Here is a 25813-nt window from a genome sequence, read left to right as displayed (position 1 = left end):
AAAGATCGTCATGGCAATGGTGAAATGAGATGAGAAGGATTTGTAATACAGGCACCAGTTCAAGAAACCTTACTAAGGGAGTTGGTGTATAGGGCCATAATTAACACAGAGTGACTATAGGCACATAAGATGTAAAAGCCTCAAGCTCCTCCACGTTTTCCAACGGGTCATGAACACGGGTGAGGTTATGGGCAGTATAATATGCATTTTAAAATGTCAACATCTGCAAGGCAACTAAAAACTCTTTTTTTGTAAGAGAACATGGGATCATCCGATTAAAATAGTGATTACCCCCCCCCCCCCCCCCCACACACACACACATCAATGATACTGTGGCTTGTTTGTGTCAGTCAGCAGTTAATAAAGGGGGACAACTGCTCTTAAAACAACTTCTTTTCATTTTTAAGCAAACTCTGTGAAACTTGTCAGACTCTGTTTTTTTCCCACTGATTTCAAATATGCCATCTTATTTTGAGTCAGCCAATTAGTTCCCAAGATAATTAGAGATAATTAGTAATTTTTGGAGGAACAATAGACAAAGCAGTGTAGGCCATAAAACTGCAATCTGTGTTTTCCAATTCTATGAACCCTGGTGAATGCAATAAGAGAAGCGGTTTTTAGATGCACAGCTTGTAACTAATTTTGCAGCTCAATAAACTTTGGCGGCACCAGTGGCAAGGAACCATTTCGAATGCCCATTTCAAACACCCAAGTTTAACGAGCTGTAAAATTAGTTCCAAGCGTTGCATCTAAAAATCGCTTCTCTTATTACATTCACCAGGGTTCATAGTATTGGAAAATATAAAGATTGCAGTTTTATGACCAACACTGTTTTGTCTATTGCTCCTCCAAAAATTACTAATTATCTCTAATTATCAAGGAAACTAATTGACTGACTCAAAATAGGATGGCATACAGTAAAATCTTGATGATACAAATCTCACGGGGCTACAAAAAATATTCGTATCATCTGAAATTCGTATGAACCAACACAGACAAAAAAACTGAGCACTAAAAAAGTTTTTGTTTATTTCTTTTCTTACTTTCGCGTAAGGTAATCAATGACGTTTTTTCTGCTTTTTTTTAACCTCCATGTCTCCGAGCGGTCCTTTCTGGACTTTCGTATCCTCACTCGTGGTGCCCATGGAGCATTTGTGCACGCGATTCGTGCGAGTCAGCGTTGCGTGCGCGATATTTTCACCCCAAGGATGGCTTGGGTTCTGCGCACGCGCAGTATGGCACCCCAAGGCGCTTGGGGACCCCAGAGCATTGGGGCCCGCTATTCTAAAGCTCCCTAACGACGCGCGACACGCGTGGCAGTGGAAGGAGCCTGACGACTTGCGCCAATGGGGAGGCGTGCATCTCATGGCGGCAGTTTCGAAGTGCTCGAAGCAGCTGGCTGGCTCCGCCGGAGATGTTTAGATGTACATGGGCGCTTTCACTAGTGGCGCAGATCATGTGTTATAGGACCGTTTTCGCCCACATTATTAGCTCATTTACCACACAAGAAACTTTGTGTGTGCTTTGAGCGGTAGTTTAAAGAGCAGTTAGAAGCGGTTGCTCGAGCGCCCCGCACCACTTTGTGACCGAAGCTGCCGCCATGTTGCCGCGGCCGGCCGCGCACCTCGCAGCGTGCGGGTGGTTTCGCGGCGGCGTCAGCGCGCCGGTTTGTTGCCCATCTAATTTTTGTCTAATACCCCTGCTACACTAGGGTCCAAATGTCATTTGAACCAAATGTCATTTGACTCAAATGGGTTGCTTCGAATGCCATTCAGAATCCGCTGTGCTACACTACAATTTCGATGGCATTTAAAAGCTTTCACAACTGTTCGCTGTGCTGTGGTGGCGCTGTTGTTGCTTCGTTCCGCTTTCGTACACTAATACAACAATCAAACTTAGGAGCAGTCTGAGGCAGTAAAATGATATCAAATTAGAAGAGACAGCAGTTTTGACTCTAACGCGAAGGCTGTTTGCATTTTTTTTGTTTTTTTTTTTGCAACTGACCCACTGGTTTTGAGTGTATGAAAATTAAATATGTTGATTTCGTATTTTAAGTAAATAATTAGTGACCAAAGTTCCACAAACAACAATATTTTGTTTGTTTTACGTACGGAAGTATTATATTTTTTATTGCCGATCGAAGTCGCTGCGTCCGAGAGTGCTGGAAATGGCATTTGAAATCCCAAATGTCTCTCTCGGTGCTAATTTGGCTCGAATGTCATTTGAGCCAAATGTCATTTGAAAACCTAGTGTAGCAGCACAACTTGGCATTTGAGTCAAATGACATTTGGTTCAAATGACATTTGGAACCTAGTGTAGCAGGGGTATTACAGAGCAGTCAACTCGAGAAAGTAAAAATGTCGCCAATTTATCACTGTTCCGAGGAGCTTACATAAACAGCCAGTCGAGGCGATAGGCCTGCAACTAGCGGCGAGAAAAAGCTGATTCAGCCATGGCTGCTGCGCATCCACATGGCCCCTGAAACAATGGCAGCCGGAAAGAGCTCTTCCAGGCTGGAGGACCGCACCTGGCGTCGTCCTGCAGCTGGTGCATGAGGTGCATGGGCAGGGCGAGCGCGCGCAGCTGCTTCCCGGCGATGGCGGGACCGCTAGCCAGCAGAGGCAGCACGTGGGGCGTCAGGATCGTGCAGTTGGACACGTCCAGCTCTGTCAAGGGCTGAGCCCCAACCAGGACGACCAGCTGGGCATCCTCCAGCGAGGGCGCCCCCACGGGCACCCGCAGCCGCTCCAGCCGCGTCCAGCCGGGGGTGCCCCCCGCAGACAGCAGCGAAACCGCCGCCCGCCACGCTGGACAACAAACACAAGGGGCCTCCTCCATCACAACCTGGCAGCAGGGCGTCCCCCTGGAGGACTCAAACGGCCCTCCTCTGCTGCTACTCCACCCTTATTGGGCGGCACAGTTTTGCCGCTGGCTGTTGTGTGCGCTGGCAGCGAGCAGGCACGGCAGATTGCGCCTGGCACTTTTTGCATGCCAGGCAAAACAGTGCACCTAAAACGGAAAGTGCCTGAAGGACACCCTGGGCCACCCGTACTTACTCTTCAAAAACATACTCAAGATGTCACACATTCTAGTGCAGCCAAGTGTAAGGGGCAGCGATACACGCACTCCTTCGGCATATTCGGCACCCATAAACAACTGCTGCAAGTGCAGGGGTGAGACAGCTGAATCAGATTTGGGAGCAGTTTTTGGAGCAGCGAAATCTCAATTTTGGAGCAGAAGAACCTTGATTTGGAGCAGAAGAACGACATTTGTTATGTCACCTTAGGAGCCTAAAAATCCAATTTTTGGCAACTCGGGGAAAGAAGGGGGGGGGGGGGGGCACTTTTTAATGGGTTTTGAACGTACATAACACTGAAACAGCCTTTCAATGAAGTTTTTTCTACTAGAGTATCACAAGGCACGAACTGCACTACCTTTTTACAAGCCATTTATAAATTCTTAGGCTCTATGCATAGATAGCATGGAGTGCCGTTGAAAACATCGAATAGAAAAACTAAGCAATCGTAAGGCATTTTCATTATCATGTGAATGCTGAAATTGTTATTTTTGTAATCCCAGACTCGGCTTTACACACAATTGTAGAGGCATGGCAAAGTTGTGCAAAGCGAGGTGACAATTTTCGCCCCCCCACCAGCCATCCCATTTCACTCTCCAAGGTGCACATTCACTACGATCGCAATTTTAATAACGTTGGTATGTTTAGCCGCCTCCCTTTGGCATTAAATTTCACTTCAGATAGATAAACCATTAGTACTAGCGTGCAATAATAGCCCGTCCCGCTATCGGCCACTGCTTGAACATTTTGCGGCGACGTAGCCTGCGCCACCACTTCTGCAGTGTCGATCGTCCCATTTCTGCCACTCGCAAGCTCGCTATCAAATGCAGCAATAACTCAGCGTTTTATTATAACACCACAATCAGTCCGAAATTTCACTTCAGGCACGCACCACGCCTCGCACTCAAGGCCGAAACACAGCGAATTCATGGGCCCCACGTTGTTTTTGATGAAATCCCGTTCTTCGAGTCACGCAACTTCCCTCAACAGATCAAATGACTAAATGTAAACCCAGCCACCCCCATAACCAAAACCACAGTAGAAATCGGCGAAGAGCACTCTGCCTGAACCATGAGCAACTGCTTCGCCCGACGTCCATGTTTTCCAATATTCACCAAACCAAGATGGCAGCGCCCAGTAATGTCGTTCCGGAGATACGGCGCTCCAAAAATTGCCGTCTTTTCATCAATTTTCACCAGTAGTTTGTCGCCTGAGTACACATACGTATTTTTTCGACAGGACTTTGCAGTTGTTTTCTGTGGGAAAACTTAAAAAAAAACTCACAGAATATAACATGTGCAACCCGACATGGTGACCTTCGAAAAACTATTTTGGGGACAATTTTATGCGGGTCTTTTTAGTGAATGATCAATCACTTAAACCTTTACAAACAGAATCACCTTGGGGTTGCTGGAAAATTATGCCGTCAGTAAGCATTTTTCCCCACTGAAACTGGTGGAAGTGTTGAAATCCTTGGCTCTCAGACTGTTTTGGAGCAGTTTGGCGCAATTCTTGCAATTTTCAAGCTTCTGGGGCAGCCTGGCACAGGAAAATAAATTTGTATCAAAAGTGCGCAATATGCGCAGCTGTTTCACCCCTGCAAGTGGTACAGTATTCACAGCACTTCCAAGATATCTAGCAACTTGCCTTTAACCGTGGCTTTCTGCGGGGCATACTTAAAACAGCACTTCTCTAGTGCACAGGAAATCTCAACGAATGACCAGTTAACTCTTCCGTTGGCATGCCTATTCAAAATCGTTCAGTGCCCATTGCACCGCTCATAATTACTCTGCATCAGCGACGGGTTTTTGAGATGAGAGCACAAATGATGAATCAGAACACAATTTCCAATCATCGGGTTTGCACCCTGGCAGTAATAATCAGTGAAGCCGGCTGAAAATATCAAGTAGAGCCTGTTTGTAAACTTAGTTTTTGATTCTAGGCAGTTCTATTGCCGTTGCGCTTGTTGCTGTAGGTCCTGTTGTAGTTCTAAGTACCACAGGTCCGCTCGCAAAGTTAACGGCAGTTCTGGTTTCGTTTATGCATTGTGAAATTTATACTTGGCGCTACCATGCAGTTATTCAACTTCAAGGCGATATGTCATTGCACCTTGGTCACCTGCTACTGTTGTTCGAAAAAAGCATGCCGCTCATGCTTTCACTGCACTTACACCTGATTTCTGCCATAAAAGCCCCAGCGGCACGTCAAAAGATAACACCTGGCCGGCAAATGTCACTTCAGGCAAGGACAGTGCTTCAAATAAGTCCTGCATGCTACCAGCCGTTCACCGGCGAGTTTCAGTATTTATATGGGCATTTCTGGTGGTATAATGTTGCTTCAAAGTAAAACTGCCTGTTCTGGCAAAGTGTGCAACAGTTTCAGCACTATTTCTTCACACAACCGTGTTACCAAGAGTGCTCTGTCATCGACTCAAAGTAAGTCCGGCTGGGCATCCCAGACTACCTGCCACAGGTGGAGGGTTCGCCCTCCTGCGGGTACACCCCAACAGGTGACAATGTCCATTCGCGCAGCCACCTCCAACATGCAGCCAGGTTCACCGAACCAGGGCTGCAGTCATCCCCGCCAACTTTTCCCCTCCTCTCTTGCGCCAAGTGAAATGGTCCCACGTCCCGAAATTCTCAATCCTGGTGGAACGGCAACAAATGAACCAGGGTCTCCCAAAGCATACCCTTGGGCCCCACCAATTGCTGCCCTCAGACGACATCACTTCCAGGTCGACACACATCCCACCTATACGGGGAACGAATGCACGAAGCGGACGATGCGCACTGGTGAGCACTCGGCACAGTAGCCGCAGCTCACCTGCGGGGCCCTCCTCGGCAGCCAGGACCAGGAGGCGCTCGCACAGGGGTGCCGGGATGGGGAGATCCGGCTCAGCCAGCTGGGACAGGTAGTGCAGGCAACGCCGGGCGGCCAGGTCCACCAGGGGCTCGGCCGTGTACGGCTCCCACACCGTCGGGAAGCCCGGTAGCCGGGGTTCCATGCCTCCTCCCGCTGTCGCCGCTCACCACACCACCATCACCGCAGGGAACAACCCTGGGGGGGGGTGCCACAATCCGGCCCTGCTCACCTTCTCCCCGCATACTATGCCATACAAGCAAATGAACCACGTTCTTTTCGTCAGAAGCCTGGCCTGCCTATTTGCATCAGTCCCGTATTTTACTGTGGACAAACTGACTGCATTCGATCACACCTCTCTTCCCCAGCTCATTTCCTTATTGACTACTCTCCGATTAGATCGCTTTAGCATATGATGGCTTCACTACCTCCTGTCCTTCCACCAAAATGTACAGCCATTCATAATTATTCAATGTGCTACCCAACCTTTTGATGTTCTACAAGGCCGCATGCAAAGTCCTCTGCTTTTCCACATTTTTTTTTTTTTTTTGCGTTCCCAAAAACACTTCATCCTGCATTCGACTTCCTAGAAAACAATGCGTTTCCCCATGAACTGTCACAAAGGTTCACTGACTTCATTACTACTTTGATTGATTGATTGTGGGGTTTAACGCGCCGACGCAACGTAGGCGATGAGGCGCGCCGTAGTGGAGGGCTCCGGATTAATTTTGACCACCTGGGGATCTTTAACGTGCGCCGAAATCTCGTACACACGGGCGTTTTTGCTTTTCGCCTCCATCAGAAAAGCGGCCGCCGCGGCCGGGAATCGAACCCGCGACCTCGTGCTCAGCAGCGCAACGCCTTAGCCACTGAGCCACCGCGGCGGGTACTTCATTACTACTTGCTAAGTGGAAACTTAAAAACTGAGTTATGAGAAGCACTTGATTTGAAAAGATGGAAAGTTGGGTGAGTTTGCACAAATTCATTTCTGATTCAACAGAGCCTGCAGATGAGGACACACCCCGTGCTGCTCTACAAACCATGTACCTACTTTAATGTTTTTAGTGCAGTACCAATACCGAGCACCCGAGGAAACTTTCACAGCTCAGGAAAATTTGTTCTGAAAAACACAAAAGTTGGCTATCACCACGCCTGCTCTCGTGCTGCAAGCTCTGGGAAACTCCTGGTTTTGGTCACATTGCGGCTGCTTGTTGCCACGATCGCCTGCTGCTGACACTAAGCATTACTTTGTACCGAGTTTAAACACACATACGTCACTTTCTTGGCGAAAGCTTATTTTTAAAAAAGTTTTCCCGGCTTTCGGGCGGCTTTACATTTGTAAAAAAAAAAAATATCTTGAACCAGAGTGAGACAAGTCAGTGTTGAAAAAGCCGGCACATGGCGACACTATCCCCCCCTGAAACACTCCTCCGCCCCTTCCAAGTTTCCCCGACACCTGTGTCTACACCGTGCATGTCCGTGCCTGAGCTTCCGAATGTCACGAAAGTGCACACCCTCTGCCTCCTTCTGCCTCCTGGCTTCCCACGGGCCTTCATCCCTCGAAGGGATACTACAGTAAAAGCTTGTTAATTCGAACCACAAGGGGAAGCTAACGCAGTTCGAAATAACGAAATACACTGTGATTGAAAAGCAGTAGGGCCTGTCAACAAGTTAATGCTTTATAGAGTGCGTTATTGCATTCAGACTTTTTATCCCTGAAGGCGACAGCCAGCGCTGTTTCCTCGAACGAACGAATGTAGGGGAAGGCATCCTCTTGGCCTTCTTCAAAATAGGAGGTGGACAGACGGCATTCCCTCTAACCATGACTTCTGAGCGGACAGCTGCCCTGGTACTACGTCCTCCTCCTTGTCATCACTGGCAGTGCAGGTTCTGCACTTCCTACCTGAGAAATTATGTCCTTACCTGTCAGCGCACCACGTACCACTGAACTCGCGCACACAATGACACAGCCCGCAAAGGTTACTTCTGTAAAATACGCCACGGGGTGTGTTCAGATTGGTTTTACCAGATTGCACCTGCTGTCTCCGTTCACCTCTCCATTCCCGAGCTGAGGCAGCCCCGTGTGTAGTCAACTGGGGCATTTCTCCAGCCATTTGGCAGGCACCAAGTGGCAGGCGCTGTGGCTAATAGTTCGAATTATCTGTGGCGGAACCTACTCGCATTCCAATCAAAGGGCTTTTTATACATAGACTTCTATGGAGACTTGCCGGAACAAATCGCACAGTTCGAATTATCCACGAACTTCAATTATTGAAACTGAAATTAATGAGCTGTCACTGTATATGTGACGTGGCGCATAGACACAGGATACACCCGTTCTGGGCCCACCTACGTCCTTCTGGGGTGACACCAAAGGACTGTGGGTAGTCTTTCCAGTGACTAGTTGAGTTGCCTCCACAGTGTGTAAGTGCTTTATCATGCACGCGTGGCAAGATGTAATTAGACTTGGTTGCTGGCTAGTTGGTTCATGATCTTTGAAAAAACAAATGCTGTGCGAACTGAGGAGGCCAGACACAGGAGGGTAACATTTTTTTTTTTTTTTGTTCGCACAGCAGTTGTTTTTTAAGATTTTTTAAAAATGTTACGCGAGCATCCTCTAGTTTGCTCCAACCCCCTCGAAAGTGCCAGGACCTTTTACCTATTTTAATGTAGTAAGGAAATGGTCCCTTCTCTATGGGCTTGTAACGGCATCCCATTTTAAAGATGGATGGTAAGGGTGTGCAAATATTTGAAATTTCGAATACAAATAGAATACTGTCCTTATTTGAAGTGTACTCAATTCGAAAAATGCATATTCGAAAGTTCCCGAATATTCTGCACGTCCAAATATTCTGAAAAAGTCGGGCAAGTAATGTATTAAACAGGGTGTTTTTCACCTGTTTAAATATCTCGATGCACTCTAAGATGATGCGACCAAATGCATCTTCCTCACTTTTCTATGTAGTTTCTCAGACTATTTTTTCTATTTTACTCAACTACATAATTGTTCAACTAGATAATTAGCCAACTTTCGAACCAACGAAGCTAGGCAAAAAATCCCAATTAGAAAGAGTGGTTTTCCAAACGTCAGAATCAACAGTTTGTCTTTCTATCCATGAAGTATTCAGTGTTTTTCCGCTTATTGAAGATGCCCACCAAATACAAAAAAAACACCCCGTGACATGCCGGCTTGCGCGTCTTGATTGCACCGCTGTTTCGCACTGTTCCTGAAGATGTAAGTATTTTTGGGCAAAAATAGCCACACCCGCAGAAGAGCATGTGCAACCGCCCCAGTCTTTGAGGGGGAAAGTGACAATGCCACTGTGCTGCCCTCGTTGGGAAGACACTGGAAGCTTGCAAAGCCGCCTTGTTGAATGCAATGGTTCGGTCATGCCCCCATGGAATTAAGGGGAGTGGATGCTGTCGGCAGGTTACCCTCCATTTCGAGCACTGCTGAGGAGCCCCTGAGCACCGCACCGGGTTCAGAGGGGGGCTGAAAACAATGCAAGCCCCACGTGCACTTGGACGCTTGCGCAGGAAGGAGGCGGCTGCTACTGCATCCTCAACAGTGCAGTGCACAATGTCACACACTTGGTGCCATGCTGGGACCAAGTTGGGAGAACATTTGCACTCCCTCACGGTTGGTGCACTACAAAGCTTGTAATGGCTCCCTGTGTTTAAAGGCCTAAAATGATATTGTGACACGCACACGTGCAAAATTTCCCCAGCAGTGGAGAAGTGCAGCACACCCTCAGTTGCCCTTTCGATAAAAGCGAAAAGCTCAGGGCACGGTGATGGTGTGGCTGCACTGCGTCAGTCATTGCGTCAGCCAATGTTAAGGTTTTGTGTCTGCAAAATCTCCATTTTCTCCCTTTTCACTGCAATAAAAATGTCGTATCTGTTAGCCAGCACTCGTGCTTGCGCATTCCTTTTACTCATCCACGTGGACGCACTGTTTGTTGTCACAATGCAAGACAAATGGCATTTACCATAAAGTTCCGAAAGAACACCCACCCAAACTACAGAGATATCAAGTGAAAAATACAGGATGGGCGAACTTATGGGTCAGGTGCGAAAAGCTACAATAAATTGGCCGCACTGCCAATGAAAACTGCGGAGATATCAAGTAAAAAAGCCCAACAGGTTGTGTCTCTTCGGTTCAAAATTGAGGCATTGGTGGTGTTCACAGCCGCAGGTCGTTTTCGCGGAGGGGGCTCCCCGGGCTTTCGAAGGCGTCGAATCTAGCGCAATTTTAGGGGGTGGGCGGTCTTTGGGATCTTTTAGTGAATTTCACCACCCCTAAAGGATGTGGGCGATGCTTCGGGGGAGGGCGTTCTCTCGGGACTTTACGGTAGGTGTGAGGTTTGGATACATTTCCCTGTGTTACACACTCCACATGCGCACATTCTTGCGTGGCTGCACCCCCCCAGCTGCTTGCTTATTCTTGTTTGGATGCACTTGTAAGGATAAGAAGTACAACTACAGCCACCAAGAAGCATCAGCTAAATTGGCCGTTGGCAATATCCCGCAGAGAGTGTGCTGCAAATTAAGCCATTCTGAGGCCAGACCCGCACTGTCCCAAGGAACTCATTGGGCCCTGCTCACTCAACTGACAGAGATGTGCCCAGGGAGCACAGGCCTCACACCAATCACCCCATTCAGAAGTACAGCCCCGCCTGCATGCATGGCAGGCGAAAAATTGCTTCACAAGCTCGGCTTAAATACGCCGCACAAAATTCTTTGCAGCACCGCCTCAGAGCCGATTCCCCCTCCCACCTTTGGGACCATTCAGTCCAGGCACATTTGTTCGCACTACTCAGGCCACCACAGTCAGAGAGTGGGATGCAGAGGCACAAACCATCTGCGTTACTTACAAATAAGCACCAGCTTTTCAATGAAGCCATTTGTGCAAAAAGCCATATTTTACTGAGGGTTTTGAATCTACAACGACCTCGACTGGGCACTGACTATGTGGTAGCTCTCTGGCAAGCTTTTCTCCCAGGTGGGTCCAGCATACATTTCTCGTGCAATTTCTTGCTTACACAGCTGGCATCCTGAGCTACATCGATATCATTCGCTGCTCTTACGCTGCTCTACCCAGAAATGGGCAGTTTTACTGACAGCCGCAGTTGTAACGCTTTTTTGCAATGCCTCATTGAGCACACAAGCTCGTGCCCAGCATTGGTGTCCATAGCAGCAAAATGGCTCTTACAAAGGCCGATGGGGCTATGATAACACACAAGTAAATCAGTTAGCTTACTAACGCATTAGCACCCGTTTTACCTTAACTAATTATTCTCACTTGTCAAGTGCAACCTCTACGAAACTCGCCAAATCTACCCAGTAATTCTTTGTGCAGGAAAGTAGGGAAAGTAGCTTAACTAAATCTGTGTCACAAGACCAACTATTCTAACCTAATTCAGGAAAACAAACTGCCATTTAGTTTGTCATGCATATCACTACACACCAATCATCCTTACATGGTTAACGTTCTGCAATGCCGTACAAATCTATTTTTGATTCCTTGATTCCAAAAACGTTACACTGGTGGAACCGCCACAATCACCAATGCGCGCATCTCGAGCAGCAGCTGAGAGCTATTTTTTCCCCCAGTAACCAGTTTTTTCCCCGCCGTGGCGGCCGCTTTTCTGATGGAGGCGAAAAGCAAAATTGCCCGTGTGTACTAAATTTTGGTGCACGTTAAAGATCCCCAGGTGGTCAAAATTAATCCGGAGCCCTCCACTACGGCGCGCCTCATCACCTGCGTTGCGTCGGCGCGTTAAATCCCACATCAAGTCAAATCAACCCAGTTTTTTTTTTCCCCTTGTTGTGTACACACATGCACTGCACATTTCCTGGATACTTCTTTCTTTTTGGTGGGTGCATTCACTTCATTTATTCACCTCGTATTGCCTTCTTTTTCCGAGTACATGCATTTACATGCACTGTATAAATTCTGCACATTTTGTTTTGGTTTTGTGTAACCTGCATTTTTTTATAACCCAAATATTCGCCTCACGTGCAACATTTCCCTTTCGTCATTGCAACTAAAGCCCTCCCTTTCATGATGCTCTCCAGGCATTAAAGGTAATGAAAAGCAATCGAGGAAAAAAAAAATAAGAAAATATGGAAGTGCATGGGAATCAGACCCTCTGGAATGCGAATCGAACATTCACCCCGTACACCTCCTTGGCTCCTCAGCCGACAAAACATGAACCTAGAGAATGTGGTGTGGCCTTCAGCTTGGGAAAAGCATCTCCAGCCCAGAGCTTGACACTGCTTGTCATTTCATTCAGCTCAGCGAATGTAGGCTGATAAGCCTGACCCTCTAAGGTGGGTGTTGCAGTGCGTGCGCAGCACCCTGAATTCACGACTCATGGGAATGCAGCGCTCGGGAGTCCTCGGACAAAGCAGTGCCACCCTTGACCCACACACTGGCTCCGACGCACCCCCTCGTGCGTGAATCGAGTTCTGCTGTGCAACAGTCTCCAGTGCTCCGTGCGGCAGTACCTACCACACTGCTGGGGAGCCCTCACACAAGCAACGGGGCTGAGACAAGGGACAAGACGGCCACACACTCACGACTACATTTATTGGAACGACCAACATCAATATGTACCGCTTACTAATATTATACCAAGGGTCCCGGTGCAGTATCAACTATGGGACTCTTGTCTGGATATATCTACCCATGTAACCTCCCTCTTTTACAAGAGTCAATAAACTTCTTGTTCTTGTACATATGCACAAGGCAGCCGGTTCTCTTCGGTGCATCATCCTGTTCATGCTCCTTCCTGTACAAAGCAATGGAAGGCTCGCTCCCACATCCATTAGCCACTGTGTAAATGACCGCCTGAGGGGGCACCAGCTGTCCATGAAAAACAAAACAGGTTGACACCTTCCCCACCACTGCTTTCCTTGTAAAGACAAACCATGTCAGCTGCTCTTGAATGAAACAAACGTGTGGCGCAGCAGCCAGGAGCAAGTCACTGGCGAGCTGATAGAGGGCTTTTTCTTATTTGCAAGAAGAGTAAAAATTGTATCAGTGAGCCTTCTGTTAATTTCTGCGGGAATGAGCATGAATTTTTAAACAGGATGATGCACTGAGAAAACTGGCTCCCTTGCACAAGAAGCAGTATATATTCATGTTCTTTCTGGTAAATTTAGTTGCGAGTCTGCGCCCACCCTGTCTCACATCTTAGTCCCGTCTGCTATGCGCAGTTTTTCTTGAAAGTTGCGACACAAACTAGTCCAACAACATGCTTAACGGAGTCAACCCACCCCACCGAGGCCATGGAAAGGCAATGACTATGCACGCGACCTCGACACATCAAACAATGAAGACATTGTGGATGTATACCGTATACCATGGACAAAATGACTATGGTATGCTGCCACCTTGGCGACAGTGCGAAAAAGCAGGAAAAATGAAGTAGGCAAGACAAGCGTTGCCAAGATGACACCGCACCAACTTGCCCAGCCTGCCACTCTCTTATGGTATACAGCCAACATGCTAATATTGGACCTTCAAAAAGTAACCAGCACCAGTTCAAGCACAAAACATGCAAAAGCGAAGCAGCGCTAAGCAGTGCTCAGTAGGACATTAATGCCTTTGCATTCACAACTCATTAAAAATGCGTAGGTGCCCATTTTCGATGAGAAGTTCATTGAATTGGTTAACACTGGGTCCACCAAGCTGAATTCATCGACAAAATTATGGTAAAGCAAACTGCAACTTTAAAGGGATTTGCAGCTCGAAGTGATCTAATCGTAGCCCTTTGGCAATGCGTACCTACACTGGCGTTATAAACGAAATGTCCACCTGATTTGCATCAACTGTATTTGTACCGTGCACTAGGGCTCTCTCTTGACAACCCAGCAAACACGCCAACTTGTGCAGCTACGAAGCGCCCGTGGCCTGGTCTAGCGTCCCCATTCACGCACGAGTGGCTCCACAGCTGAGACACCACGAAAACAGTTCACCACGCTGCTTTGCCACTGACAAGACGAAGCTCTGCGACGACCAATGCGGCTGGTACGGGCACGGTCGCAGCTGGGCACGCTGCACCGCCTGTTCCCCGGCGGACCCGTTCAGAACGCGCTCAGGTGACACGAAAGGCGAGAAAACGAATGGGCATCTGGCTCCACGGTGTTTCACTAGTGCCACAAGGCTTTCGGAGACGTGTCACGACCGGGCCTTTCCGGGGCCTGCGGGGTCACAACGCCTCCCCGAACGCCGCTAGCAACAGTGCAGGGGCAACGCTACATGTCACACGGTACTGCGATTTCGGGAGCACGTAACGCCGCACCGAAACCACCGCAGCGATACTGCGCAACGAGCGGTAGTGCATCGAATCACCTCTGCTCTGCTGCCTGCCAGAGGGCGAAAAGCTAGGAGCGTTTCACTCGCGCACACCACAGGCAGTGCCTCCGTGCCACAGAACGCGGGTGCCCAGTTCTGGCATGGAGGCGGCTGAGCGTCGCGCAAGGAGGCTACCTACCGGTCCCCGAACCCAGGGGCCGCTGAAACCCTCTGGGACGTCGTTGGCGGCGGCACCCACGGGCTGTCGGGCACCCTGCAAGGCGAAATTTGAGCTCTGTTCCAGATTGCAGTTCCTTCTCGCGCTGCTGGTGAGCCCAGCGCTCGCACTCGTGACGGCTGTCGGCCACCAAAATCGAACACCACACCAGGGTGGCCCGCTGCTTCGCGCAGCGGGCCAAAGTTCCTTCGGGACAGCTGCCCACCCACTTCGCCGTGAACGCCGCAATTTTGGCCCCTTCTCAGTAAGTTGGACGTCGCTCGCACATAAACTTTCATTCAATTAAACTTTCTTTCTCTTATGATGCGACCTCAAGAGACACTCAAGTGAATTTGTCAAACTCCTGTTCGTGCCCTGCACCGCGGCTCAAATAAACATGCTTTTCATCGTTTATCTGTCGCAAAAGCAGAATTTAATTCATAAAAGTGGAAAGAACATTGAGGCATTAGTAGGACACTGTAGGAAAGAAGAAAAAAAAATGTCTTCCTACTCGGACGTCTCGTGCGAACATTTTTTTTTTTTTTTCAAGATTGCACGCTGTTCAATGCAGAAATTTGGCCTGGGGGCTAGTTTTATTGGGAATAAATCTACAGTGCCACTGTAATAAAACTTCGGCATTATAAAAAGCGCGAAAGAACGAGGACTCAAAAATTCATTTTTCTATTTCGCGCTTAGCTTGTCTAACTTCGCACGCCACGTGCGAACAACTGTTCTTTTTTTTATTCTGCACAAATCGCCATATCATTGCACAGCGATTTTTTTTTAATTGCGTCCTGTGCGTTTTTTGCGCTCTTAAATTTCGCCAGATAATCGGCATTCATGGAAACGACATTCGCAGATCAAGCAATGTTCCAAAAGTTCGGCACAGCTGCAGGGCCTTTAGAAATATTTTGAATGAATAATACACGCGACCGCTCGAGCATGGCAGTTAGCTACCATTCTGGACATTTTCTTTGTCATCTACGCCGATGACATTACAGTCTGGTCGGTACGAAGATTTGAACAGTCAGCAGGCGGGCGGATCCAGGCGGCCCCACAAAACTGAGCAATGGTGTGCCACGATCGCGTTGACCCTATCAGCTGCAAAGACGACCTCCATGTCGATCACAAATAGATGGGGCCGACGCCGTCTTACGCACACGCCTACCAACTAGACCTTAAACGGCCATGCCCTCAATCCCGCGTCGTCAATGCGAGTGCTGGGAGTAGAACTTGACGCTTCTGGGTCCGCGGCTCCATGGATCCGTTCCGTGCGCGGTAAAGCCGCCAAGACATTGCACCTCTTTCGACGGATCTCCAAAAGCACCGGTGGCGCCTGTATAGTCACGTGGCACGCATCCTAGTTCGGTCTGTATTGCAACCTTGGCTGATATACCAAGCCGCACCTCACTCGAAGGGGCTGGGATCTACTGAAAAGTCTAAACCGTATGCGGGTTATTACAGGCCTGCCTCGACTGACCCCAATTCGGACGCTACAAGCGGAGGCCCAGCTGAACACCCTGGACGAGCTCTTTCAACAGCGGAGGAGTGCATGTCGCTTAAAAAATCAAATAGTTCCCGTTGCTGCAACAATATTGGCCCACTACTATGATTCAAGGTCACCTCCTATATCACAATAATCACCTGACCTTCCACCTTATATCGAAGCCAATCCACAGACAACCGGCCACTTACTCGGACACGCCGCTTTCATAACCAGGCACTGCAGCCCAACCCCCTTCCCTCGAAGATGCACTGCAAAAATAAGAGACGCAGGAATGGCCCAAAACCTCCTGCACACCAGCCTTCGTGCCCCACTCATCTGGAAATGCAGCAGACCTGCTCATACCTAACCGAGGTACCTTTTCCTTCAACCATGGCAGTACTTCTGGCCATCCGGGATGATCTATTCTCGTTAGAGCCTCGACCTCCGCATAAACTCGGCGTCCTGCCTTCACCTGTGCACAGACTCCACACAGGCAGTTCGTGAACTACGGCGCTTCGCCAAGTCCCTCGACTTGACCTGTGATGTGCATCGTATATTGTGAACTCCGTATTGTGGAACCAACGATCGCCAACTGCTCACACGGACACTGACGCGGCCTGCCATCCCCAGAGGGTGACGCCGCTACCCCTGCTGCAGTTACCGAAGAGTGATACCCTCATCATTCACAAGGAATCTCTCCGGCGCTCCACGTGTGCCCTTCTTCCTCCGCGTGGATCGGACTTTCCTGGCGGTTTAACCCGCCGCGTGTAGGTGGCGCTCCGGAGAATCCGTGTGGGCGCAGTTTTGACCCCGTCGATAAAGGCCTCATGGAGGACGCAAGTTTCCCTAGAAACATGCCCCTTCTGTGAAGCCCCTGCCTCTGAAGCGACTCTGGACCACCTCTTGGGGACATGTCCGGGTCTCCAGGCAGCACGAGTTCTCTACATGAGGGCCCTCGGGTACCACCCAGGACGACCACCTGACCTTCACCGCTGGACGTACAGTCCCCATTACCGGTCCCTCCTTTACTCCATTGCGGAGACGGGACTGCTGCATTTCATTTAGTCTATGCCGAAGGGCGTACTTGCGCAATAAAAAATAGTCTCCTGTCGGTTATAGGCATAGAGATAATATACTGTTATAGGGCTCCTGCGCTGGAGTGATGGTGGTGGTGGTGGTGGTGGTGGTTGTGATGATGATGATGATGATGACGACGACGACAATTAATGGCCCTCCATTTGTATCGGGACGTCGGTTGTCAGCAACCAACTTGCCTGTCTTATTCCACTTACTCGCCCTTCTCTTAGCTAATCGAATAGATCCCCCCCCCTGTTTTAAACTCTCATCGTTCCCAACCCCCCTTTTTTCCCCCGCTGTTCTAAATTCTCCTCCGTATGATTACTCCGCTTGCGTATCCATCCCTCCTCTACTTTTCTTCCACCACCACTCCAGTCGCCTCTTCGTCACCTCTATGGCCTTGAAGTTGAGGTTCCCCCTAGACCCAAATTCCAAAGCCTCCGCCAGCATCGTTTCACCCGCACCCCTCGGTAGTCGTACCTCTGTGCAGCCCCTGACAATATGGTCTATAGTTTCCCGATCACTGCAGCAGCATGCACATGTTTCATCCTGCTGCCTGTAGATACCCGCGTGTATGCCCGGTTTCTCAGGCACCCCCCGTGCTTCGAAGAGCAATCCACTGCCGTATTGCCATAGAATCCTTCATTCTTAATTCCCAGTTTCTCTGTACTAAGTCTCCAGGGTTTTTTTCGCTTCCATTCTCTGTGCCCACTTTGTCGTCTCTGCTGCCTTTACCTGCTTTTTAACTGTTGTGCAAACCCCACTTTCCCCTACCGACTTTCGGTACCGCTTGGTCAGCTGTCTGGTCTTCCGTTTCCACAGCGTGTCCATGCTCCTCATATGCAGGTACATAAACTATCGAGGCATATTTTTCATCCCCCATGTCACGAAGTCGCTCCTCAAATTTTATCTTTCTTTGCGCCTCCCTTGCCTCAAAGGACGACCAGCACATATCACCCTGTAGCGCTTCATTTGTAGTTTTGCTGTGGGCCCCTAGGGACAGCCTACCTACTGCCCTCTGATTTATCTCCAGGCCCGCTTGGGTGTTTCATGCACAGAACCGAATTTCCGGTAGGTAGTCCTGGTACCATGGCCCCCTTGCAGACTCCCCTTACCACCTCGTATTTGTTGTAGCCCCACAGTGCTATATGCTTCATTATAGCCGCGTTCCGTCTTCCTTTCGTCTTAAGGTGAGCCTCATGCGCACGCATGTAAGCTGAGCTGTTGTTAAGTCATACTCTTAAATATTGAGATTCTTTTGCCCGTGGTATTTCTACTTGTTGCGCTGGTACTGTGTTGTGCTCCGTGTAATCGTTAAAGACCATGATCCCCAATTTTTCTCTGCAGAAGGACAACCCTATAGGGTGCGTAGCTCCTTCACCGCATATATCCATCAAGCCCTGGTTGCCCGGCTGTCCGCCATCAACAGTATGGTTGTCCGGTTGTCCGCCACACGGTTGTCCGCCACCCGGTTTTCCGCAATCCGGTTGTCCGCCATCAACAGTATGTCGTCTGCATACATTAATCCTGGAACCCGTTGTTCCACCACCTGCCCGTTTTTCATGTATGATAAGTCGAATCCCAGCTAGCCTACTGGCCCCTGACTTCCTGTCTAACCTCACCATGTAAATCATGAACATCAGTACAGAGAGAGGACATCCTTGTTTCAAACCGTAGGCTTATTGTATGTTACCCCCTCCCACACTATTTGCACTTGGTTCTCCCGGTATAGTTCCCTGAGTAAGTTAATAAATTCTGCCCCCACTCCGCCGTCCTCCAGGATATTCCATAGCCGCTCCGTCTAGGTTGTCATACGCTACTTTAATGTCCAGAAAGGCTAACCACAAAGGTCGGTTTTGCATCTTCGCCACCTCTATGCATTGGCTTATTACAAACAGGTTGTCATCTATTCTGTCCTTTCGAAACCCATTTTGAAGCTCCCATAGTATCCTATTTTATTCTACCCACTACTCAAGCTCCAATGTCAATACTTGCATTCTTAACCATTACATCACTGACGTGACGGTGACTGGCTTGTACGAGCCCAGTTTAGTCTTGCCTCAGTTGCCCTTGCACACTAAGTTCATCCTTCTCGTTTGCCACGTGTCCGGTACGGCCTTTTTTCTATTCCTGTGCTCATGGTTTGTGGTAGCTTTCCCTTGCTCCTTGGCCCTAATTGGTTGATCAACTCCATCGTATCCCATCCGTGCCTACTGCGGTATTTTTGGAGACCTTTTCCTGTGCTTTTTTTTTCCACTTGAGCTTGCCCCCATCTATCTGCAGACCATCCGGCCTCCCCGTCGTGACATCTCTGTGACGCTGCGGAGCCGCTTCATCTACCTTAGAGAATTTCTCAGTGAAAATTTCATGAAGGTATATGCCAATGCTTGCTCTTCCTTGAACATCTACCCCTATTAGTTTTTTATAGTACCACTTTCTGTGGGTCTCATTTCCCTAATGTCCGCACATGATTACAAAACTTTTTCTGAGCGTCTCTACCCCTCCCTCGTATACTTACGCCACCCATCACTCGGTGTGCCCCTCTATTTTCGCCTGCACTAAATGCTGCACTTCCACTTTTCCTTGCTTATATTGCTCCTTTTTAGGTCCACCTCCTCCTGATGACCCCCTGCCCTCTTGGCCTGCCTGTGCTCCCTAGACGCGTTTTACGCCTCTCTATAGCCTCCTTGATTCCTGCGTTCCACCAGCTTCCAGGTGTTTTCTTTTCCTTCCATAGATTTGCCCTCTCTGCCTTGACTATTTCTTACTGCATAGTTTTGATGAGCCTATCATATTCCCATTTTCCCCCCGGGATGTATTTCTCTCAGCCTCTATTCTTACGGCTATGACCGCAATTTGTGTACCCGACAGGTCGGTTCGGTTTTGTGCCCCCTGCAGGCCCTGCAGTTTCCCAAACATCGGGTGTATACGCCTCGAACTTCGCGATGGCTGCGCCGCCTGTCGCCGCTTCTCCGAGATGTCTACGGGATGAGCGCTGGGTGTCTAATAGGGGCTCATGCAATGTTTCGGTTCTCTTCGTTTCTTTTTGGCTTTCCGCGCCCTGAACAACTTGTTATGGTCATGTCTGTACGCAAATATACGCTTAAGGCACTTCAAAAAAGCTGCGGTTTGGTAGAGTGCTTGAAGTTTGAACACCAACAAAAGCTATCCGGGGACGCGGTTCTGCCCGCTTCCTTACCGCTCTTTCTGACGGCAGCGATGTTAGCAGCATATCACCATTGTTACCTCCGAACACGTCAGGCTCAAGTGAATTCTATTGTCGCCTCGACGTGATATTGGCACAGGGAGCGGTTGGTTTCGTCTTGCAGCGCATTCAACGAATTCGGCGTCGTTTCGGATATATACGTCATCGAAAAATCTTTCTCGAGTGCGACCAAATACCTGACAACCACTTGTGCCTTTAAGGAAACATAAGCGCGAAAACGTTAAGCATAGTGCAAGGCTCTGCGTCGTTAAATATGTGCACACTCAGGCCTTATAGCAAAAACCAAGGAGAGTTCATGATACCACGGAATCATAAATGGTCTCCAATTCGGGAAGAAACAGAATAGCTCGTGCGGGAATAAAAAAAAGCCAGTGAAGCTTTGGAAATGCTAAAGTCGTTGGTCTAAACTAGAACCTGACAGGCCTCAACAGCAGAGTGTGGGAACAAAATGTTTTTCGTTTCGTTTTTTGTTTCGTTCCATAGAGAAAAATTCCGTTTTGTTTTAGTTCAGGAACGAAAAATATAACGGTTCGTAACGGTTCATAACGGTTCGTGTTTGCGCGAAAAAAAAGGAACACGAATTAAAAAGAAAAACAAAAAGCGATGTTTATTGGTTTTTGGTAAAAATTAAAGCACTCACAACTGCACACAAAAACTGAAGCACTTCTTCAGACACATCTTATGGCACTGAACATTATCTCAGAAGCTGAACGTCCTCAAGTGTCACAGCTGCACACAAAAATTCAAGCACTTTTTCATACACATCTTATGGCACATGAACATGACCTCAGAAGCTGCATGTCCTCAAATGTCACTCGCAAGTACACACAAAAATTGAAGCACTTCTTCAGACATATCTTATGGCACTGAACATGACCTCAGAAGCTGCACGTCCTCAAATGTCACTCACAAGTGCACACAAAAATTGAAGCACTTCTTCAGACACATCTTACGGCACTGAATATCACCTCAGAAGCAGCACGTCCTCAAGTGTGCTAGGTGAAAGGCGAGAACTCTGGTCAGATAAAATAAACTTTAGCGACGAGAATGCCCGCTCCACGCTGACTTGGGTGGTTGGAGCACCGAGTGCTACCTGCACTAAAGCGTACAGTTCAGGTTGGCGTTCTCTGCGCTCTTCCCAAAATGCCAATACATTTGCGGTTCTCGGAAGACGCGGTTCCTTTTCTAGCCTTTCAAGTGCGCCCGCAATGTCGAGTGTGCCTAGCTCACTTGAAGAATTACGGTGCACACCAACCTCTGCTTCCCTTTCCCTTAGAAATGCTTCCAGGGCGTCTTCGGGTCCTTTTGGTACTGCGGCGACTGCGCCAGCTTGGTTGATGCTTTCATCCTGCTGCTTACGCTGAAGGCCTACAGTCCGTTGCTAGGTTTTCGCGAGGTGCAGCCTTGCCTGGATTTTTTGCTCGGTGGTGAGAAACAGGCGATAGCGAGGGTCCATGTACAGTGCAACAGAAAAAATATTCGCGCCACACAGGTCTCGCTCCCTCTTTTGCATGGACTGGGCCAGGGCCTTTGCCAGTGGCGAGGATATCCTGGAGGTGTCCATGAAACACGTCAACCATGTGCCGTAAAAGTCCCCAATGGTCAGCTGTTCGGACTGGAGCGTCTTTGTGGCCACTTGTGCCGGCTGAAGGGAAGCCGTGAGCATTTCCACTTGGGCCCACGTGCTCTGTGTCCAGCGCACGCGTTCTTCCTCTGATAGAAAAGTCTCGGCGAATGACTTGAGCTCTATCAGCCTGGCCAGCATGTTAAACGTCGACATCCACCTTGTGGGGCAGTCTATGACGGGCTTCTTTAGCCCTTGCCTCCTTATCAGAGCCGTGGCACTTTGCACGCGGAGTTTCTTTACAAGTGCGCGACACTCTGCAATGATGGTGCATGCACGTGACTCTCTCAAAGCATCACTTACGGCCAACTGAAGCGTGTGCGCTGCGCACCTGACACCTAACAGAAAACCTTCGTCCGCGCCCGGGAGCTCAGCATCGTCTGAGTTGTCCAACACAGAGAGAGAGAGAGAGAACCGCAGGCTTCGAATGCGTAATCACCTGCGTCGGCCTCCTTGTCTGAATTGGAGCTTTCATTTTCATCGTTTTCAGCATTTCGCAGGACACATGGGGAGGGGGAAAGAGTGGGCCGCTTAACTATCGTTGTGTCCTAATGCAGAACAAAATCAAAGAATGAACGTTTCAGTAATTACACACATAAGCTGCGCGTTCAGTGTTTAGACTTCATCAAAAGTGTTTAAACTTCATCAAACAGCTAATCACTATCACTCGGCGGACGCATTTTTTGTAGTACGTCAGGGCTACTAGTTCACAAACGTTCAAGGTGTCGTTGGAAGAGTGTAGTATCTGATAAGGCCATCTGATTTTAGTTTGTGCTAGTTTAAGCAGGCTCCCTGTGTCATATGGTGATGTTTCCAAGAAGCGTGTAGTCGTGCACGCGGCTGATTATATAAGCCCTTCGTCGCGCTGCTCGCGGAAGATTTTTGTAGCAGATGAATGTTGGCGAGCACTCACCTCAGGACAAGACGACCCAGCATTAGATCATTTTGTGGAGTGCTGGTCCCCGGGTATAATTTTGTATTATCACCGTACTTCTTAAGTAGAATGTTCGTGAAATTCATGCAACGTTGCTTGTCCATGGCAGTGATCGATACCCGAGGTGTGATATTGGCAAGCGTAACTGGCGTGCTGTCAGGTATGAGTGCTCCGCTAGATTATGTATGTGCACAAAACCGATTTACATCGTAGCAGGAAAATCCGAGGAAACGATGCTTACGGAGACACTTGTGTTCACTGCCCAGACTGTGACCTCCTTTCTCATTTATGCTCATTCTATCCAACCATACGTAAAGTCTTTCCGAGAGGAGGTAGCAGTCAATACTCGACTGTCTTCTACCACACTCCCACGTGATCTGACCCCCGCATTTTTGTTCCCTATTTGCTATGATCAGGTTCTGGTCCTCACACGTATCTATCATTAGATTTCCGTTGCAGTCTGTGTATCCGTCTAGATATACAATGTAAGCGTTCAGGTTCGCTACCAATTGTACCTCCCCGGATCGCTTCAATGCTCGATGTCCTTTTTTAGACACGCCACCAATTTTTCATCTTGTTCCCTACTCTCCTTCTTCGTCCACAGGTACGACACTCCCAAAGACACCTCACTCCCCCCTACTATCCTTTTCACCCGCACATGTTCTTTACTGTATTCTTTCACGTCTTTTCCAATTAGCCCTCGTCGTATAAGCATTCCCACTCCTCCGCCTTTTCTCCCTTCAGCCGTCCTATTGCAACCTTCCCATAATACTCGTCGATTATCGGAGGTTCTTCCAGGTCCCGTAGGTGCGTCTTGGTCACGGCGTATACCCGGATATCTTCCTCTTCTAGCTACTTACCTCCACCCGCTTCCCTTTTTCCTGCCGTCCTGAGTATTTCTGTACGCGATCTTCAGTTCTACCCCTCTCTTCTTTACACCCCGTCATCGCCCCTTTCGTCTGCCTGCACCCACCTGTACCGACATAGCCATCTCCCCTTGCTCGCTGCCTACTCCATGTTTGCAAAGGCCTGTGGCTCCCCTAAAAAAGCCACTGCTCGCGCCGCGTGTCGTCGCCTGATGGCTTCTCTCACATGCCTGCTGAAGTGAATTCCGTCACGCTGGAACGCCGATTTCCAGCCCACCCGTCGGACATCAACTGTTGATGTCGACAACTGTGAAATTCAGTGTCTTGCTCAGCTCCCGTATGTGTCGGTTTTCTGCCAGCATTTCCACATGCACTCCTAGCGCAATGATCTCGGGTACTGTGCTCACGACGACCTGCACATTTCGGCACAGCGTTCTGAGCTCCCTCGCCCCCTTTTCCAGCTGCTTCCGAACTCCAGCGACACTTCCTTGCAGAACGTCATTGGTCACTCCGAGGTTCTGACCCTGCATATTCTTACACATCTTGTCCCTCGCTTTCACCGAACTACCCTGACCGTCTGGCCAGGGAACACGCCAACCTGCACTCTCTCGTCCCCACTCACTCGTCCTGGCGGCTAATTGTCATATCATTGTTCTCAGGATAGTTTTAATAAAACAAGAGTTAGAGCCGTTTTCTTCAATCACTCTCCCTCCGTAGATGGACATGCTTCACTGTGCAACACTTAATTTGGCAAAGCCTTCTTAAAAACAAACAAACAAAAGGGTCATGGTTTGGGCCTGTTGGTGATGCCTAATGGAAACTGAAAGCGCAAAATAGACAAACAAAAACAAAGCGCAATAAACAAACAAAAAAAGAAAGCTTTCACGAATTTCTTCAATGTGGCTTCACCTTTAGACACATGTGCATTGCTGGCAAGACATTTGTTAGGGGAAATATACGCCGTCGCATCAACATACACATGCCCTAAGGCGTTCTTTTTTTTTTTTTTAATTATAAGGTGGTGTTACGCTCGTGTGCAATTCTTGTCTGCATCGCCCAGTAGTCGGAGATGATGCGCAGAATATTAGCCATAGAGAGCTTCGCTGTAAAACAGAATCTTCGTTCCTTTGCAGCGCCGCTGTTTGAGGCCCCGCGGCCGTCCTTTACTATTATACACAGCCAAATCAAACGAAATGAAGCGACAAACGAAATGATTTTTAAGAAAACTGAGCAATTCGCTTCGCTACAGAGCGGCGGCTGTTCGTGCCGCACTGATGTTATTTTTGTATAAAGGTAAGAAGAAATATATCCTGGCTGAAGAAGGGCCTTCAGTGAAATACCTTCAATGGGATGTGCCGACCGAAAGCATTTCTGCGCTCATGAATCATAGCTTAAAAAAGAAGTTCAGCAAAAAACAAAGTCCACGCTAACTACACATTGAATATGTGAGAGTTTATTCGCACCATTTACGAGAAGAAGTAACGGGGTGAAGTACTCAGCGGGAAAAATGGGCCAGACTTGAGCAAAGTGACCCAACTGGACAGGAAGACATACGGGTCCTCCTTTTTTCTCAGCAGTGAATTACTTTTTAGATTTTGGGTCTGTTTTGTTATAATCAAGAAGTCATAACTAGCTAACCAGAATGTTTTCAACACGATAACGTTTGTTCCCTTGTTGTGTCCACCAAAGGGTTAAAGTGGCCATAGGACAAAACGAAAGTTTGGTTCAAACGAGAGATTGCCTCGTTAGAATAACAGACACCCCTTTTTTTACGTAAAATTGGCTCAAATAATCTATATAATGCGGAAAACTCAAAATAGACGTGCGACTTCCCAGCTGCTTTCGCGCATTGAACTGGTGACGTATTATGGGCAGCCGTTGCGATTGCCTGAGGCTGACAAAATTCAACGCGAATTAAACATGAATTATAAGGTTGCTTAACGAGATTCTTTCGCTTCAATTTAGTGCATAATATTTTTATAACAGTAAGAAGGCTAGAGTAAACAATATGGGAGCAACGAACGAACACGTGAACACAGAATCAGTAGTGTGGCTCTGTGGTGGCCGGGACTGCTTAAAGGAGCCATGAAGACAAAACACAAGTTGGGTTTATTAGAAAGACTGCTTAGTCCCGATAACAATGATA

General features: G+C 48.4%; 1 protein-coding gene across 3 annotated transcripts in view; it reads right to left on the bottom strand.

Annotated features, from left to right (window-relative positions):
• LOC144180118 (protein zer-1 homolog) overlaps positions 1 to 14716 on the bottom strand; it is a 78891-nt gene extending 64175 nt beyond the window's left edge. Inside the window, exons 1-3 of one of the 3 annotated variants that reach the window (XM_077708514.1) lie at positions 14437 to 14716; positions 5900 to 6133; positions 2528 to 2807 (exon numbers count right to left, since the gene is read on the bottom strand). In XM_077708514.1, coding sequence (XP_077564640.1) covers positions 2528 to 2807; positions 5900 to 6080 — 461 coding nt within the window. In that variant the 5' untranslated portion in view covers positions 6081 to 6133; positions 14437 to 14716. Of the gene's footprint in view, positions 1 to 2527; positions 2808 to 5899; positions 6134 to 13783; positions 14189 to 14436 lie in introns of those variants that run through there. The other 2 variants (XM_077708525.1, XM_077708520.1) reach the window with 2 other exon arrangements.
• Between the last annotated feature and the right edge of the window lie 11097 nt (positions 14717 to 25813).

The sequence above is a fragment of the Haemaphysalis longicornis genome, unplaced genomic scaffold (genome assembly GCF_048455015.1).
Source record: "Haemaphysalis longicornis isolate Haplotype H1 unplaced genomic scaffold, Haemaphysalis longicornis Haplotype H1 scaffold_1, whole genome shotgun sequence".
Lineage (NCBI taxonomy): Eukaryota > Metazoa > Arthropoda > Arachnida > Ixodida > Ixodidae > Haemaphysalis > Haemaphysalis longicornis.
This window is presented reverse-complemented; position numbering and strand designations above follow the sequence as displayed.